This window comes from Dama dama, chromosome 1, assembly GCF_033118175.1.
Source record: "Dama dama isolate Ldn47 chromosome 1, ASM3311817v1, whole genome shotgun sequence".
Taxonomy (NCBI): Eukaryota; Metazoa; Chordata; class Mammalia; order Artiodactyla; family Cervidae; genus Dama; species Dama dama.
The window spans coordinates 81,687,841-81,705,923 of NC_083681.1; the positions used below are offsets into that span (position 1 = coordinate 81,687,841).

Here is an 18,083-nt window from a genome sequence, read left to right on the forward strand (position 1 = left end):
TTATGTGGCAGCCTGGATGGGAGGCGGGTTTGGGGCAGAGTGGACACATGTGTGTGACGGCCGAGTCCCTCTGCTGTCCCCCTGAAACCAAGAGCGTCGCAAACTGGCTCTACCCCAACTCAAAATAAAAAGGTAAAAAAATACAAAGAATACTTGGTTTTACTGAGAGGTTTCCCCAGGGAAGAAGAAAGCTCAATGACTGGTGAATAGTTGTTTGCGCCAGACCCTGTGTGGGCCCATTTTATCCTCATGGGAACCTTGATAACCAGCTGAGATGAGGATTGATGCCCCGTTTCACTTGGGAAAACGCAGGGTCAGCGGCTGTGTACCTTGCCTCGACATCGCACAGGTGCCCAAAGGGAGAAAAACTCAACGGCAGCGTGAACTCAGGTGTGCTCACACCACTCATAATGCCACGACCCAGCTCCTCCTTATGACGTATGGAATTTAGGAAGAGCTGTGCTCGCTGTCTGCTGCTGATGACGCATCATCAGAAAAAGCCACTACAATGAATTGGTTGAGAACCAGGTCTCTGGAGCCAGACTGGCTGGATTCACAAGCTGGCTCTGCTTCTTACTTGCTGTGTGACCTTGGGCCAGTTTCTCTACCTCTCTGTGCCCCCAATCCCTAAGGGATAATCATAGTACTTGTTTCAACTCGTGAGAAGATTAAACGGACTGGTGTGTGTCAGTCACTTAAACGGCGCTGGTACAGGCTTCCCTCTCTTCAAGCATCAATATTACCCAAGCTTTATGTTACGTCTACCATGTTATAACTCGGGGACAGAATGTTCCACCCGGGGTTGAGAAGGCAGCAGGCCAAGGCATCTCTTCTTTAGAGCAGCCTTCACGTCTTTATTCCTCAGGCTGTAGATCAGAGGGTTCAGCATGGGGATGATGACTGTGTAGAAGACAGACACCACCTTGTTCTGCTCCGCGGAGCTGCGCGAGCTGGGCTGGGTGTACATGAAAGTGGCGGTGCCGTAGAAGAGGCAGATGAGGGCGAGGTGGGAGGTGCAGGCGGAGAGGGCTTTGCTCTGAGCGTCCAGGGAGCGCATCCTGCAGATGGTCACCAGGATGAAGCCATAGGAGACCAGGGTAAAGGTGATGGTACAGAGGAGAATCAGGGCAGCAGACGGGAAGATGACGGCCTCAGCCCGGGCCCTGTCTCTGCAGGCAAGCTGGAGCACCGGGGGGATGTCACAGAAATAGTGGTTAATGATGTTGGGGCCGCAGTAGGGCAGGCTGAAGACGTTCCTGGTCAGCAAAGCTGAACTGGCAACAGAAGCTGTGTAGGTGGCCGCCACCAGCTGGACACACAGACGTGGGGACAGGAGGCTGCCATAGAGCAGAGGGCGGCAGATGGTGGCGAAGCGGTCATAGGCCATGACGGCCAGGATCAGACACTCGGCGGTGCCGTGGAGCGTCATGAGGGCCATCTGGACCACGCAGCCTGCGAAGGAGACGGACTGGCTGGGGGCGAGCAAGCCCCCCAGCAGTCCCGGGGTGTTTGCCGTGGAGCAGGAGGAGTCTATGATGGCGAGCACGCTCAGGAAGAAGTACATGGGCGTGTGGAGCTGCGGCTCTGCGTGGATCAGGCTGATCATGCCCAGGTTGCCCAGGAGGGTCGCCGAGTAGATGAGCAGGAACAGAGCCAAGAGGACGCCCCGGAGCCCCGCCCGCTCCGCGAGCCCCCGCAGGACGAAGCCGCTGAAGTGGGTGCAGTTCTCGGCCATGGCGCACCTGTCAGGCCAGAGACGCCAAGTCAAGCCCCGCATGCAGCCTCGAGGCAGACGCGGGGTCCAGGCCTGACGTTCGCCTAATGCCCCTGGAGCGGGCGGTGCCGGCGGGACTGGGGCCGGGACGCTGGCGTGGACTGAACACCTACTGTGTGTCACGTGCTAACTCATCTCCTAAACAGCTGTGGACAGTGCACACATGCTCTCTCTTTTCGATATTATGCCCATTTAACTATGGACAATAGCCAAGACATGGGAGCAGCCTAAATGCCCACTGACAGCGGAAGAGGTCACGAAGATGTGATACTTGTGTACAATGGAGTACTACTCAGCCATGAAGGGAGTGAAATGCTGCCGTCTGCAGCAACGTGGATGGATCTAGAGATGATCATACTAAGTGAGATAAGTTCAGGAAGAGCAAGACAAATATCACATGGTATCACATGTGGAACCTAAAGTATGATGCCAGTGAGCTGGTCCATGAACCAGAAACAGACTCACAGACACAGGGGTCGGACGTGCGGTTGCAAAGGGCTTCAGATGGGGGAGAGGTGGCTTGGGAGTTTGAGATTAGCAGATACAGATTACTGAATACAGTAGTATGTATACAAACCATGGTATGTATATAAAACTATGTGTATACAAACTATTACACAGAGAATGGATAAACAACAAGATCCCACTACATAGCACATGGCACTCTATTCAGTATCCTGTGATAAACCATGATGGAGAAGGATATGAAAAAGAATCTTTATATATGTCTAACTGAATCACTGCCGTATAGCTGAAATCAGTACATTATTAATCATCTGCACTTCAATGAAATAAATTTAAAAATATATACAACTTAAAAATATTATGCCCACTTATATTTACTGAGATTAGCAACTTGACCAAGGTAAGAAAGCGAGGACGTAGGAAAGTGGGATTAGAACTCAGTGAAATGAATTGTCATCAGCCTATTACATAGCTTTAGTCACTTCCTGTCCCCAAATTTCCTGTTCCATGGGAAAGTGGCATCACTAATGAGTGTTGCGGGCCTGGTGTGTTGGCCCAGAGGGGGAATGCACGGCGGTACTAATCTGTAATTTATTTTGGGGCAAAGGTCCCTCAGGCCAGGGACGCAGGAGACCGGCCTAATGTCACTGGAGCACAGGGGACGCAGGAGAGCAGAGGTTTGTCCCCGTGTTACGGGCTGAATTGCATCTGTCAGGAAGACTTGCTCAAGTCCTCACCCCTGGGACCTGTGAATGTGACCTGATTTGGAGATGGGGTCTTTGCGGGTGTGAGGAAGTTGAGTCATATTCGATTAGGGCGGGCCTTCAATCCACTGTGACTGGGGTCCTTAAGAGAAGAGAAAGTGGGGGCTCAGTGGTGAAGTGGGGGCTCAGTGGTGAAGAGTCCCCCTGCCAACACAGGAGACACGACTTCATTCCCTGATCCGGGAGGACCCCACGTGCCGCTGAGTAACAGCCCATGTTACTCAGCAACTGGGAGCAGTTACTCCGCACCTGGGAGCCCACCGCAACAAGAAGACCCAGCACAGTCAAAAAAACCCACCAAGATTAAGAAGAGAATGTGGAGATACAGGGAAGAGAATGCCCTGTGAAGGATCAGACACAGGGAAGGCGGCCGTGTGAAGACAGGCAGAGATTGGGGTGACGCTGCCACAAAAAAAAAGAGACTGGTGATGCGAAGAGCCGACTCGTTAGAAAAGACCCCGATGCTGGGAAAGATTGAGGGCAGGAGGAGAAGGGGACGACAGAGGAGGAGATGGCTGGATGGCATCACTGACTCGATGGACATGACTTTGAGTAAATTCCGGGAGTTGGTGATGGACAGGGAGGCCTGGCGTGCTGCAGATCATGCGGTCGCAAAGAGTCAGACGCAACTGAGCGACTGAACTGACTGCCCCAAGCCTAGAATGCCTAGAGCTTCCAGAAGTTGGAAGAGACAAAGAAGCACCCTTCCCTCGAGGCTTCCGAGGGAGCTCGGTTCTGCCAGCAGCTTCACGTTGGACGTGTAGCCTCTGGAACTACAAGGGAGCATATTTCTCTTGTGTGAGTCTGCACACTTTGTGGGACTTTGTTACAACAGCCCTTGGAGACTCCCACTCCCTTCTGGGGACCCTCCTGGCTCTTGATGGAGGCTCCTGAGCCGTTGTCAGGAGCCTGGGGTTTCTGATCTATGTCTGCGACAGAGCTGAGACTCCAAGGGGAGAAAATGAAACAAAATAGAGCCAAGTCTGTTTTGTTATTTACTAGCAACTAAGAAAAAGATTGGAGAAGGCAATGGCAACCCACTCCAGTACTCTTGCCTGGAAATTCCCATGGACGGAGGAGCCTGGTAGGCTGCAGTCCATGGGGTCGCTAAGAGTCAGAGATGACTGAGCAACTTCACTTTCACTTTTCACTTTCATGCATTGGAGAAGGAAATGGCAACCCACTCCAGTGTTCTTGCCTGGAGAACCCCAGGGATGGGGAGCCTGGTGGGCTGCCGTCTATGGGGTTGCACAGAGTTGGACATGACTGAAGTGACTTAGCAGCGGCAGCAAGAAAAAGATTTGTCCGGGCTAATGGGCAGCTACAGTAAATATGAAAATTCCCTTTCGGCAAAGCCATAAGCAAAGAACAAACTGCTGCGCGTCAGCTATGAACAGCCGAAGGCAGCAGGCCGCGGCAGATCTGAGGCACCGGGGCCCGTGGCCGGGCAGGTTCTGAAGGCAGAACTGGAGGCCAGCTCTGTCCCCAGCGAGCACAGCTCAGCCTTCTCACTCCCACCTGCTCGACCTCCCCAGAGGGGCTCTCTCTCCGCTGTAGTCACGCTCCCAAGCACTTCCTTCTGGAGAACCCCGCTATCTAGATTTTCAGATTGCCACGGCTGCTTATTGTTCTGAGGGGAAACCCTGGGGTGGGGTCCCGGCCAGGGTCTGCTTTCTTTGGCTGGGCGTCTGTTCGGTTAGTGGAGTGTCGGTTCTGGATTGGGGCCTGTGGCTTTCCAGTTGTTAAAACTCATAATTCTGAACGGTCTGGATGGAGCAAAGGAGGAGTAAGACAGTCTCTTTAGAGTGTCTCAGGATAACGAGAAGTAGGTGGTGTCTGTGTGTGTCTTAGCCACTCAGTCGTGTCTGACTCTGCGATCCCACCGACTGTAGCCCGCCAGGCTTCTCTGTCCTTGGGATTCTCCAGGCAAGAATACTGGAGTGGGTTGCCCTTCCCTTCTCCAGAGGATCTTCCTGACCCAGGGATTGAACCCTGGTTTCCTGCATCACAGGCAGATTCTCTACCGTTTGAGCTACAGGGAAGTCTAAATCAGGTGGTGTCTAAATCAGAGCTACTAACATGACTATGTGGTATCAGCATGTGGTGGCAACTCAGTCTCTTGCTGATAAGAAGAAGGGGACACTTCTTCTGCGCTTATGATGTGTCCTTCCCTAAAGCGAGGACCCACTGTGTAACAGTCCTGACGCCCCCTTCTCCTAGAGGAGGACTTTTTCTGATCAGTGAGTTTGGGATAAGGCACTGGATGTATCTAGCTCTGCGTGGCTCTCTCCTTTGCTTTACTAGAAGCACAGGTTTTCCTCTGCTCTGCTTCTCCGTAACGTAGATCTGAAAACTAGGTCATTGTCTGTCTGATTTTTAAGACCACTTACAAGGCTGAGTCATGTTCTGCAGCACCAGTTTTTTTTTCAGTCCTGCGGGTGGTATTTTCCTCTCCGTCTGCCTTGCTTCTACCTCCTCTCTCTTAATTGGTTCAGAATTTGCAGAGAGGAGAGATGCTAGCTGTTGGGATGCTTCAAGACCTCAGAGAAAACAAGAGGGGAGCTGGCAGGCGTGCTCTGCCTGGCCTGTCTCTTCAAGGCGTCCATGAGCTGGGTCAGGACACCGATAGGGTTAAGGGGTGAGGTGGTGGAAAGAGTGGGTGTGGTTGGACCTCGGAGGACCAGGGTTCACAGTGGCAAACTCCTGGATGAGAGAGCCGGCTCCAGCGCCTCTGCTGAGATGCTCACGAGGGGCTGCCGTGGTGAGGAGAATGCGTGAAGGAGACTGAAGTGTCCTGATGTGAAGGAAAGAGGAGGCTTGTCAAGGTCAGCAGAGGGGTGGCTCGTGAACGTGGAGGTCACTGAAGGAGGGAGAGTCCCTGAGAGTTTCTGCAGGTCTCCTGTTCCCACGGACACCTTCCAGGGTCATGGATGGGTCCCGGTTCTCTCTCTGACACCCCTGCTCTTTCCTTGGGCACAGGAATTGCTGTTTTGGGTTATCACTTTAAATGCTCAATAAGTGAAAGTGAAGTTGCTCAGCCGTGTCCGGCTCTTTGCGACCCTGTGGACTGTAGCCCACCAGGCTCCTCCATCCATGGGATTCTCCAGGCAAGAGGACTGGAGTGGGGTGCCATTTCCTTCTCCAGGGGATCTTGCAGACCCAGAGATGGAACCCGGGTCTCCCGCACTGCAGGCGGATTCTTTACTGTCTGAGCCAGCAGGGAAACTGAGGCACTGTGAACCAGTACACAGGTTTGCTTTTTAACAGGAGACATTCACTCACCAGTTCAGGTCAACTTTAACCATGAGGAATGCTGTTCAGCTTCTGGAGGACGGCCCTCGAGAGCCCCTAAGTGGAGAGCAGCTGTAGGCATTTAAGCAAGACGGCGACATGGTCAGACTAAGCTGTTAAAATGAATTCAAGGGAAATTAGACAGGAGGCAGGAGCTACATTTGGCAACTGGTCACAGTTAGCCGAGATGATGTTGTCTTATTGACTCACAGATAATCTAATGCCCTTATTAGGACTGGAGATACAATGGAGATGAAGGTAGGGGAGATCTTTGCTCCCAGAGAGAGGAAAGGTTAGGGAAAGGGTTGGGAGATGGATTTATCCCTGCTTGCTCATTAATTAGATATGCAGGCTGAAGGAGAGTCAGGCGTGACATCCCGGGTCCTGGATCGAGTGATGGAGTGGACAACTGTGTAATTCACTCTAACAAATAATAGACTTGAGGAGGGATGTGTTGAGTTCCATTTTTTTTAAAAAAAATATTTATTTATTTATTTGATCTTAGTTGTGGCATGTGGGGTCTAGTTTTCCCTGACCAGGGATCGAACCCAGACCCCCTGCACTGGGAGGGCGGACCCCCAGGGAAGTCCTGGTGAGATCCATTCTTGACAGAGAGAGCCCAGTACACAGAGCCGGGAGACAGGGGGATCTACCATTCTGAAGCTTAGGAAGAAGCTTTTTGTAGGAGACGGAGACCTCAGTGTTGATGGACATGTTCGGTCATTCAGAACATGCCTATTGTGTGTGTGCTGAGCACAGAGTGGGAGGTGGGGATCCAGTGGTCAGGGCAAACAGACATGGTGCCCCTTCTGGAGCTCAGAGGGAGAGCCGAACACTAACAAAGTGGCCACACAGATCACTGAGAGTTGCAACTGGGGCAGTAACTCCAACATGGAGGTCCTCAATGCTGTAAGCCTAAAACGTGGGCTCAAGAAGACCAAGGAGCATTTTCCCCAGGAAGAGTTTTTTCACAGAAGAGTGGGCACAGCCCATGCAAAGGCCCTGAGGTCTGAGCAAGCCTCTCGAGGCTGAGGAGCTGGAAGGGGCCAGTGCTGGCAGAGGGCAATGAGGGAGGGTGTGCAAGCCGAGACCGGCAGGCGGGCAGCGCTCTGGGACACTTAGTGAGAGCTTTCTGTCTGCCAGGCGCCACCCTAAACACCATTCATGTAGCTTAAACCTCCCAACAACCTGATCAGATGCACCATTGAAATCTCTGTTTTACATCTGAGGAAACTGTGAGACAGAGAAGTTAGGGGACTTGCCCAAAGGCTCAGCGACTAAGTGGCTGAAGTGTGGTTTGAATCCCGATGATTAGGTTTAGAGCCTGCACTGTTATTATCTAGTACCCTAGATTATGTTAGGAATTTTTTTTTTTAAATGTAGGATACCATAAAGAATGGAGGAGGGAATGGCAACCCACTCCAGTATTCTTGCCTGGAGAGTCCCATGGACAGAGGAACCTGGCGGGCTACAGTCCACGGGGTCTCAAAGAGTCGGACACGACTGAGAGACCAACACACACCACAAAGGAATTTTAACCAGGAAGATGCCAGGGCCACACCTGATTTTTGATAAGATCACTCTAAATACAGTTGTGGAGGAGGGTCCGTAGACGGGGGAGATTTGTTGGGGGGATGTTGAAGTCATCTAGGAGGGACTCATCACTTAAACTAGAGTGGCGGTAGTGGAGACGCTCAGAGCGAAGTGGGTCTGAGAGCGGCTCAGCTGTCAGCGTGCCAGGATGTGGTGACGGGCTGAAGAGCCGCGTGAGGAGGAGAGCATGTCAGGGCGAACTCCCAGGTCTCTGGTGTGCAAAGTAAAGCTGGTAGTTGAAGCCGAAAGAGGTTAGGGTGTGAGCTGTAAAAGCCAGGAGACCCCAGGGCACCGCCCTGGGGAAGTTAATTTCAACCTTACGGCTCACTGCTTCTGAGCTCCAGTTTCTGCCCATTCACCTAAGTGTTCAGGCAGGTGGTAGGATTGGAAAAGTGTGAGCAGGTTCATGAAGAAGGGAGAATCAAGGAAGCCAAGCCCTCACTGGAATTAGGACTCCGTCTCTCAGCCTACTTACCTGTGGTGGAACGGAGGCCGTCCATCCATGAGCCTGATTTTTGCAGACCTCTTGGGGGTGTTCGTCTCCCCTTTTCATTAATGGCCTCTGACCAGCTTTCTCAAGAGAACTTCTCGAGTTGTAGCAAAGCTTTGGGACTCCTTATTGCTGGGAAGGCCGTTGTCTTAAGTTTCATCTGACTTTTTCCATCCTGACCCCTGGAGTTTAGAAATGTGCCAGGGGGAATCTGTGACTCGTTCTCCCAGGAGCAGACCTAAACTGCAGGTGGTCCCTGAGGGATGCTGGAGAGTCTTAGGGAGGGTTGTCTGGGAACCCCCGAGGAGCAGGGCTTCAAATGCCAGGACAGTTGGTCTTCACTGACAGCGTCCACCCATGGTGAGCCTCTCTCCGCAGGTTACTGAGACTCAGAAAACCAAGATGTACACAGGGACACAGTCAGCATAACCCCCAGGTCTCACGGGAAGTGACGGAAACTGACAATGACATCCACGTGTGAACTCTTTGATTGTGGAGCTGTGGCTTCCCCAGTTGTATTTCCTCTGATCTTCAGAACATCTCTGGGAAAAAAGCATGTGTATTGTATTTGCCATAAATATACAGCTGGGCTTCCCAGGTGGCTCAGTGGTGAAGAATCCTCCAGCCAAGCAGGAGATGTGGGCTCAATTCCTGGGTTGGGAAGATCCCCTGGAGAAAGACATGGCAACCCACTGAAGTATTCTTGCCTGGCAAGTCCCATGGACGGCGGAGCCTGGTGGGCTGCAGTCCCTAGGTAGCAAAGAGAAGGATGTGACGTAGCAACTGAACAATGGCAACAATGAATAAATATACAACAATGGGATTATACCATCATTGCTTTATTCACTTAACGATATTCAAAATACATCTCTCCATCAAAAAAAGAAAAGCAAAACGTAATTCTTCCCACGTACAAAATAACTCTAATGTCTTTGTAGAAATAATACATGCTAGTTGTAAAAAAATGTAAGCAACACAGAAAAGAACCAAGTAGAAAGCAGAACATCATCTAAAACCCCACCACCACAAAAAAATGGGCATTGGTGAGTGTTCCTGAATAAATGTCTTAATGCACTCATGACCATAATTTTCCATAAACAGAATTAAACAGAATTATACCATTCAAGCTATCCTGTCATTTACTTTCTCACTCATGCCATGGACATTTCCCCATATCAATCAATAAGCAATAGTCTGCATAATTGTATTTAATCACCACATTTTTTTTTCTTGCTGTGTATGTGGGTCCTCATTTACTTAACTGGCCCCCTGGGTTGACAATAAGGTATTTGCAACTTTTCACTGTTATAAATAACTTTGACAGACACCCCTAGGTGTGGACCCTGAAGAGCCAAGTCTCGGGAGAACAAGGTGTAGAGAGCCTGATTTTCACAGGCCAGGAAGGAAGACGTTGGCTCATTCCTTGGGGACCTTGGCAGCTTGGGTTTCCACAATCCCAGGGGACATCTCCGCACACACCAAGGGCCTCGTTAGGCAAATGACTTGTTTGGATAGGAGAGATTCAGTCCCTAGACTACTGACCTGGGAGAGAGTCTCAGCAGATGAGTGGCGGGATGGCCCGTGTTTCCTGCAGGTAAGAGGAGGTTTATCCATGTGGGAGAGACCTGCTGAATCTCACCAGCAGAAGTGAAATGGGGCCGAGTCCTCTGCCCTTCGGGCTGTGTCCCACCTGCACAAGGCGTCTGACGTGTCTTCCCCGTGAACCCGCCTCGTGCCGCTGGCCTCTCCCCAGGAGCGCCGCGTCTCCCAAGTTGTGTTAGATTTTGTCATCATGCCTAAGCATCAGGGCTCCTCCATGGGGCTCTTGGAAAAGAATTATTCCCATGGCATGTTGGACCTTAGTTCCCTGACCAGGGGTTGAACCCAAGCCCTCTGTGTCACAGTTCAGTTCAGTTCAGTTCAGTCACTCAGTCGTGTCCGACTCTTTGCAACCCCATGGACCACAGCACGCCGGGCCTCCCTGTCCATCACCAAGTCCCAAAGTTTACTCAAACTCATGTCCATTGAGTCGGTGATGCCATCCAACCATCTCATTCTCTGTCGTCCCTTCTCCTCCTGCCCTCAATCTTTCCCAGCATCAGGGTCTTTTCCAATGAGTCAGTTTTTCACATCAGGTGTTCAAAATACTGGAGTTTCAGCTTCAGCATCAGTCCTTCCAATGAACACTCAGGACTGATCTCCTTTAGGATGGACTGGTTGGATCTCCTTGCAGTCCAAGGGACTCTCAAGAGTCTTCTCCAACACCACAGTTCAAAAGCATCAATTTTTCAGCACTCAGCTTTCCTCACAGCCCAACTCTCACATCCATACATGACCACTGGAAAAACCATAGCCTTGACTAGATGGACCTTTGTTGGCAAAGTAATGTCTCTGCTTTTTAATATGTTGTCTAGTTTGGTCATAATTTTTTTTCTAAGGAGCAAGTGTCTTTTAATTTCATGGCTGCAGTCACCATGGTGGAGTCTTAACCACTGGACCACCAGGGAAGTCCTGGATAAAGATTCTTGTTTGGGAGGAGGGGACTGCTCTGGGTCTTTGTCGAAGCCCAAGAGCATGGACTCTGGAGCGTGGGCTCTCGAGTGAGGGCTTAGTATTTGTGGGGCAGGGGCCTAGTTGCCCCAAGGCACGTGGGACCCTCCCAGACCGGGAATTAAACCCATGTCTTCTGCATTGGCAGGTGGATTTCTAACCGCTGGACCACCCGGGAAGTCCCTGGATAAAATTTTTATCCATTCTCATACATGTATTTGTATGGCTGAGTCCCACTGCTCTCCACTCAAAGCTATTACAACATTATTAATTGACTATAGTCCCCCCAAAAGGAGAGAATTCATATCCATTCTCTTCCCTCGTTTCAATTAAGCTTGGCCACATCACTGGGTTTGGTCCTGGAGGTGTGGATGGAGGTGATCTGTGCCCTGTCTGAGCACAGATGCCTCAGAAGCCACCCGTGTCCTCCACGTCCCCTCTTTCCCTCTGCTGTGACACCAGCCGTGTCCAGACATAGGGATTTTTCTTACGTTCACCCAAGTCTTGGAATGAAAAGTAGCAGGCTCACTACTGACTCATGATAGACGTGAACAAGAGTGAGAAATACACTTTCTGCTGTTGTAAGCCAAGGAGATTTGGACATTTGTCTGTTAATATGGTAGAGAATCTGCCAGCAATGCGGGAGACCTGGGTTCGATCCCTGGGTCGGGAAGCTCCCCTGGAGAAGGGAAAGGCTACCCACTCCAGTATTCTGGCCTGGAGGATTCCATGGACTATAGACCATGGGGTCGCAAAGAGTCGGACATGACTGAGCGACTTTCACTTTCACTTCCTGTTACCGTGGCAGCCTCCTTTTCATACGGTCACAGCCTTCTCTTGGCCGTGACCCTGCTTCTCTCTCCTCTGTCCTGTCTCAGATAGTCCATGCTTCTCAGGCTTCACCTTCCTGTCTCCTCTGAGAAGCCTTTCATTCACACTGACTGAGCCTGCATCTAGTCGATTGACCTAAGGCAATTTTTAAAACTGTTTTGGCTTTTATTTAAAAACACTTTTTTGTTTGTTTTCTGTTTTCAAATTCTGTTCCTACATTTGCATTTAACGTCTAAATAATTTATTTGTTGTGGTTTTTGGCTGTGCCTGTCTCTGCTGCTGCGTGGGCTACTCTCTGGCTGTGGTCAGAGGCCGTCTCAGAGCCGGGCCTTCCCCTGTCACGGAGCACCGTCTCCGGGGCCTGCGGGCTCCAGCAGTTGCGGCACGGCTCTGAGCTCAATAGTTGAGGCCCATGGGCTTAGCTGCTCTGTGGCCCGTGGGATCTTCCCGGCCCTGAGATTGAACCCATGTCTCCTGCGTTGGCAGGTGATTATATACCGCTGAGCCTCCAGGGAAGCCCCCGAAAAACACTTTTTTATTGTGATATAATTGACATCTAACATTATGTTAGTTTTATGTAGACAATATAATGATTTGATATTTACATATGCTGAGAAATGATCACCACAGCAAGTCTAGTTAACACCCATCACCATACATAGTTACAATTTTTTCTTCTAGTGATGAGAAATTTTAAGATCTACTCTCTCAGCAACTTTCAAACATACAGTATTATTAACTATAGTCACCAGGCTGTACAGTGCATCCCCGTGACTAATTTGTGTCAACACATTTTTTAAAACATGAGAAGGCTGTAGTTGTTAGCAGTAGGTTCCGTACAACCCCATTCTCTCAAGCAGCCCGATTGACGAGTGATATGAGCTCTTCCAGAGCTGAAGCTGTCTCTTTATTATCTATCTCTGCTCACTTTGTGGGCTGAGGTGGGAGCATTAGACCACAGGCTTCATGTCAGCGGTGGGAGGAAGGGAGGGGAGGTTCTGTTTCCATGGGAACGGAACAGCATCTCATGGTAGCTTTAAAAAAATAAATGAAACTTGAGCTTGGAGATCAACTGTACTCACACAGTCTATCTATGGGTCTGCGTCTTCCTATGGAGACATAACTGAGCTCATTGTTCTTGGAAATTCAGGTCTCAGAAGAGATGATTATAAACCAATAAATAACTTCACTGCGCGCTTTATGAAATTCCTGCTGGCCAATTTTTCTGTACAAATAGTTTGCACCTCTAGGCAAACATCTTTCTTGTTAAGACAATAGATCACTCTCTTGGATAAACAATTTTCTCAACGAACAGCAGTTTACTCATTAAGATTTGTTTTTAGGCCCTTCCTCCCTTGTATCTGTCAACCCTAAACTATAATGTCACAAACTTTTTCCAGTCCTGATCTGCTCCCTGATTTAGAAAATCCACCTTAAACCACTTGAAGCCTGACCTCCAAATTCTTTAAATGTTGTTGTTCAGTTGCTAAGTCGTGTCTGACTCTTTGTGACCCCACGCGCTGCAGCACGCCAGGCTTCCCTGTCCTTCACCATCTCCTGGAGCTTGCTCAGATCTGTGTTTCTTGAGTTGGTGATGCCATCCAATCATCTCATCGTCTGTCATCCCCTTTTCCTCCTTTTGAGAACCACTAATGGCAAAAAAAAAAAGAAGGAAAGAAAGTGAAGAGGAACTAAAGAGCCTCTTGATGAGGGTGAAAGAAGAGAGTGAAAAAACGGGCTTAAAACTCAACATTCAAAAAACTAAGATCATGGCATCTGGTCCCATCACTTCATGGCAAATAGATGGGGAAACAGTGGAAACAGTGGCTGACTTTATTTTTGGGGGCTCCAAAATCACTGTAGCCATGAAATTAGAAGATGCTTGCTCCTTGGAAGGAAAATTATGACCAACCTAGACAGTGTATTAAAGAACAGAGGCATCACTTTATTGACAAAGGTCTATATAGTCAAAGTTATCGTTTTTCCACTAGTCATGTATGGATGTGAGAGTTGGACCATAAAGAAGGCTGAGTGTCAAAGAAATGATGCTTTCGAATTATGGTGATGGAGAAGACTCTTGAGAGTCCCTTGGACTACAAGGAGATCAAACCAATCAAACCTAAAGAAAATAAAAACTGAACATTCATTGGAAGGACTGATGCTGAAGCTCCAATACTTTGGCCACCTGATTCCAAGAGCCGACTCATTGGAAAAGACCCTGATGCTGGGAAAGATTGAGGGCAGGAGGAGAAGGGGACGACAGGGGATGAGATGGTTAAGTAGCATCACTGACTCATGGACGTGTATCTGAGCAAAGTCCAGGAGATGGTGAAGGACAGGGGAGCCCGGCGAACTGTAGTCTGTGGGTCACAAAGAGCTGGACTCAACTTAGTGACTGAACAACAACAACGTTGAGAGCTACTAAGATTCTGTATTCTCTCTTAGTTTGGTTGAGGAACAGGTTTTCTGGTGGTCTGTCAAAGGAAGACAATCTGCTGTTTATCCAGGGCTACTTGGGGCCATTTCGGTTCCTGTTTTGGCCACCTGATAACTGAGAAGACAGACAGAGTTACGTCACACGTAAGGGAGTTTGCTCAATCAGTTTTATGAGTATATAGGTTCATTGCTCCTGCCAAGAGGGGTCAGATTTCATATGACTGTCAGGACTGGAAGCAACCTTACATGGGTCATATTCTTTAATTCCTCCTTTTGCATAAAGGCTTCCCCTTGTGACTCAGCTGGTGAAGAATCCGCCTGCAATGTGGGAGACCTGGGTTTGATCCCTGGGTTGGGAAGATCTCATGGAGAAGGGACAGGCTACCCTCTCCAGTATTCTGGCCTGGAGAATTCCATGGACAGTCCATGGGGTCGCAAAGAGTCAGACACGACTGAGTGACTTTCACTTTCACTTTCATTCTGACCGGTGTGAGGTGATATCTCATTGTGGTTTCAATTTGCATTTCTCTAATAATTACTAATATTGAGCATCTTTTATGTGTTTATTAGCCATCTGTATGTCTTCTTTGCAGAAACGTCTGCTTAGGTCTTCTGCCCACTTTTTGATAGGGTTGTCTGTTTTTCTGGTATTGAGTTATATGAGCTTCCAAGCCCCTGGTTTTGATCCTATCAGTGAATCACTACTTGTCCACTCTTGAAACCAGTCTGGACTTGCCTTGGAACAAAAAGTGGCTGCACTGTTTGCTGTGACTCACAAAGAAACTATGCTAGCATTAAGATGAAACGCAGAAAGGGCAGGATGGAGTGGTAAATGACTTAGGAGACGAGCTTTCTTTCGTGGCCAAAGGAATGGGGTCAAAGCAGTGGCACAAAGGGCCTTCCTTGCCTCATTCTTCCTTCCCCCTCTTACCCATTTTTTTTTTTCCTCTTCCAAGTGGCTCTTCAGGTGGGCTGTAGGAACTGAAAACTCCTGATAGGAGTCAAGACTTTATGGGATTATTAGAAAAACTGGGTCCTGGGGGAAATATGTGAGAAGCCCTTTGGATATTTTTTTGGAAGCAGTAGAAATATAAATTTCTATAATTTTCTGCAAAAATCCAAGGAGGTTTAGGCCTCAGAGTAGAGCATGGACTTTGGAATCAGCTGGACTTGGGTCTGCCTTTATGAACTCTATTTGACCTTAGATTTTTTGGACTCTCAGTCTTCTCATATGTGAAATAGGTCTAGCCTACTCATGGAGTTGCTTTGAGGCTTAAATGAAATAGTGTGTACGAGGTGCCTCCCAGAATACCTGGCACATAATATATGCTCAATAAATATTAGCTATTAATTATCATTATTGGGCAAATGCCTTCTTCAGGCATCAGGAGTGTTTCATGAAAGTCCTGAGCCTTATAGAGTAGCAACAACTGGTCTTCTTTTTATCTTCTGCCATCTACAAGTTGCAAATCCAAAGAGGAAGAGGTGAAACATATATAAATCCATAAACCTTAATTAATATGCCCCGATTAAGTACCTTGCACTGTGCTGGGTTCAGTGGAGCATGAGAGGAAATATGAGCTTCAGTTCCTGCTTCAGAGAGCCTGCAGTTTATTTGGGGAAACCAGAGACACAGTCAGATCACAACGATGAGCGGAGGTGAGCGGAGTGTGTAGGGAAGTAACTCCATAGGAATCATTCAGCTCTGTCCCAGGGACAAATGTGCTCATGTCTGTCTGCTGTCCTGGGAGCAGAGAGCTCATGAACAAACAGGGGCTGGGGAGGAAACGGGTGCTGAAATAGAGTACTTGTCACCGCAGCCTTTGAAGTGCTGTCTTTGGCCACTGCCTTTAATCGGGGGCAGGAGAGATGTAGAGGATAAGTGAAGGTCAGGTGCCAGAATATGACAGGCCAGGTCTTTCAAAGAAGCTTGCATGCGTGCGAGGTAAGTTCTTCAGTCGTGTCCAGCTCTTTGTGACCCCAAGGACTGTTGCCCACCAGGCTCCTCTGTCCATGGGGTTCTCCAGGCAAGAATACTGGACTGGGCTGCCATGCTTCCTCCAGGGGATCTTCCCAACCAGGGGTCAAACATGCATCTCCTGTGTCTCTTGAATTGGCAAGCGAGTTCTTTATCACTTGGGAAGCCCTCAAAGAAGCTTAACTCCAAACACATTTTGTACACAAGCAGGAGTCTAGAGGGATTGGAAATACCCCTTTACTCTGAGTCTGGCTCCTCACAAACTAGCTTTGACTTCCAATGGCTTTGAGGACAAGAAATCTGACATATGTCTTGCCCCCAAGGGCACTAGCTATTGGTCTAAGTTCATGTATGACCCCGATTTCACTCACGATGCTGCCTTTCTTCACTTGACCTGGGTTTTGAAAAATCTTATCCTTCTTCTCCTGGTATTTGGCCCTTGGCTCATCCGTGGTTTAGGGTTCCTCTGCTCTCCAGGTTCTGATTAGTTGTCCTGGCTCTGGCCTGCTGGAGGGTTTAACCCATTGTTTTGAGACTTGAGTTTTGCTTTGGGCTTTCAGGGAATGCATCCTTCTGAACGTGACTAGAATGATGGTGACAGCGAAGCAAGCAGAGGAAGAGGATGGTCTCAGCCTTGGCAATGTCGGCACAGGCGAGCTGGAGGTTGGGCAGAGAGCCAGAGGCCACAGACGTGCTGATTAACGATGCTGGGCCCACAGAAGGGCGAAAGGAAGAGGTCATCTTGCACAGCTGCATCTTGGTACCAGCAGCCCAGGCCCTTTTAATGCCCAGAGTGCATAATCCAAAAGAAGTGGGGAAACTGGCCTCCAGGGATCATCTACTACAAAACACTCTATCTGCAAAGCTTTTTGTCATGTATTTAATCTTTACACAACGGTCTTGTTTACAGATCATGCTAGATTGTATGTGGCAAAACCAGACTCGGACACCAGTCCTGTGTTGATTCCATAACCCCTGTAACTTCTGTTTCATGTTATGCTCTTCCAAATCTACAGTTTTCTGTCTCAACATGTCTGGTTCATGGGAAAAGAGAAAGACAGAAATTTGGGAGAGTGACTGGGTGGCCAAGGAGGCCGATTCCTCACCCAGTAGGTCTAGGTTGCCTGTGATTTCTCAGGGACAGCTGGGCCCAGGAAAAGCAAACGGGCTGGCATGGTAGAGTGAGGGGCTTAGACAGGCTGGACACCTAAGTGTTTCCCATGCCGGGAGTCTCTTCTCGTGGACAGCTGTGGTTATGTGGTGGTGGTCCCCGCCACCCTTGTTATTGTGATTTGTGACTTCACTAAACTTTCTCCCCTGGATAGAAATAATAATGAGGATAAAATTGTAGAATAACACAGGTGAGAGAAGTTCTTCAGTGTGAGGATGACTAATAACAACAGCTAATGTGTGCCGAACGCTCAGTAAGGGCCTGGTGCTGTTCTGAGCTCTTTACAGACATTAAATCTCCTTTCATCTTCACAGATAACCTCACGAGGCAGTTAATATTGACAGACGCATTTTGCAGGCCAAGAGACCAAGGTCATAGAGCTTCGTGCGACAGAGCTGGGATCCAGTCCTGGGTCTGGCTGTCTTCAAAGTCCTCCTCTGAACCTCAAGAAGACACTGCCTCCCCAAGGAACAGTCAGAGTGAGACTGGATCAGACTTCACAGCCTCATAGGGACCAAGCTTGATGGAGGCACCGCAGAGGACCCCACGAGGTCTGGGGACTCAAGGCAGAATAATTCAAGCATGATTTGTTAAGGGTTATTTTGGTTATCTGTTGCTATATAAGAAAACTCCCTACCATGTAGCATCTTACAAATATGATGATCTGCTGTTTCTCACAGTTCCGGGGGTTAGGAGCTTGGGGCACATTGCTCGTCCCCCTCTTCTGGTATAGGCGGAGG

General features: G+C 49.1%; 1 protein-coding gene across 1 annotated transcript; it reads right to left on the minus strand.

Moving 5' to 3' along the window:
- Positions 1-769: 769 nt before the first annotated feature.
- LOC133073809 (olfactory receptor 5P56-like) lies at positions 770-1,735 on the minus strand. Its single transcript, XM_061167839.1, has 2 exons — positions 1,176-1,735; positions 770-1,094 (listed from the first exon to the last, which is right to left on the minus strand). Exons 1-2 carry the CDS (start codon positions 1,733-1,735, stop codon positions 770-772), a joined length of 885 nt encoding a protein of 294 aa, XP_061023822.1.
- Between the last annotated feature and the right edge of the window lie 16,348 nt (positions 1,736-18,083).

Coding starts and splice junctions, on each gene's coding strand:
- LOC133073809 (XM_061167839.1), bottom strand. CDS start 1,735: ATGGCCGAGAACTGCACCCACTTCAGCGGCTTCGTCCTGCGGGGGCTC. Junction 1,095..1,175: donor CCCCCGGTGCTCCAGCTTGC/CTGCAGAGACAG, acceptor CACCTTTACCCT/GGTCTCCTATGGCTTCATCC.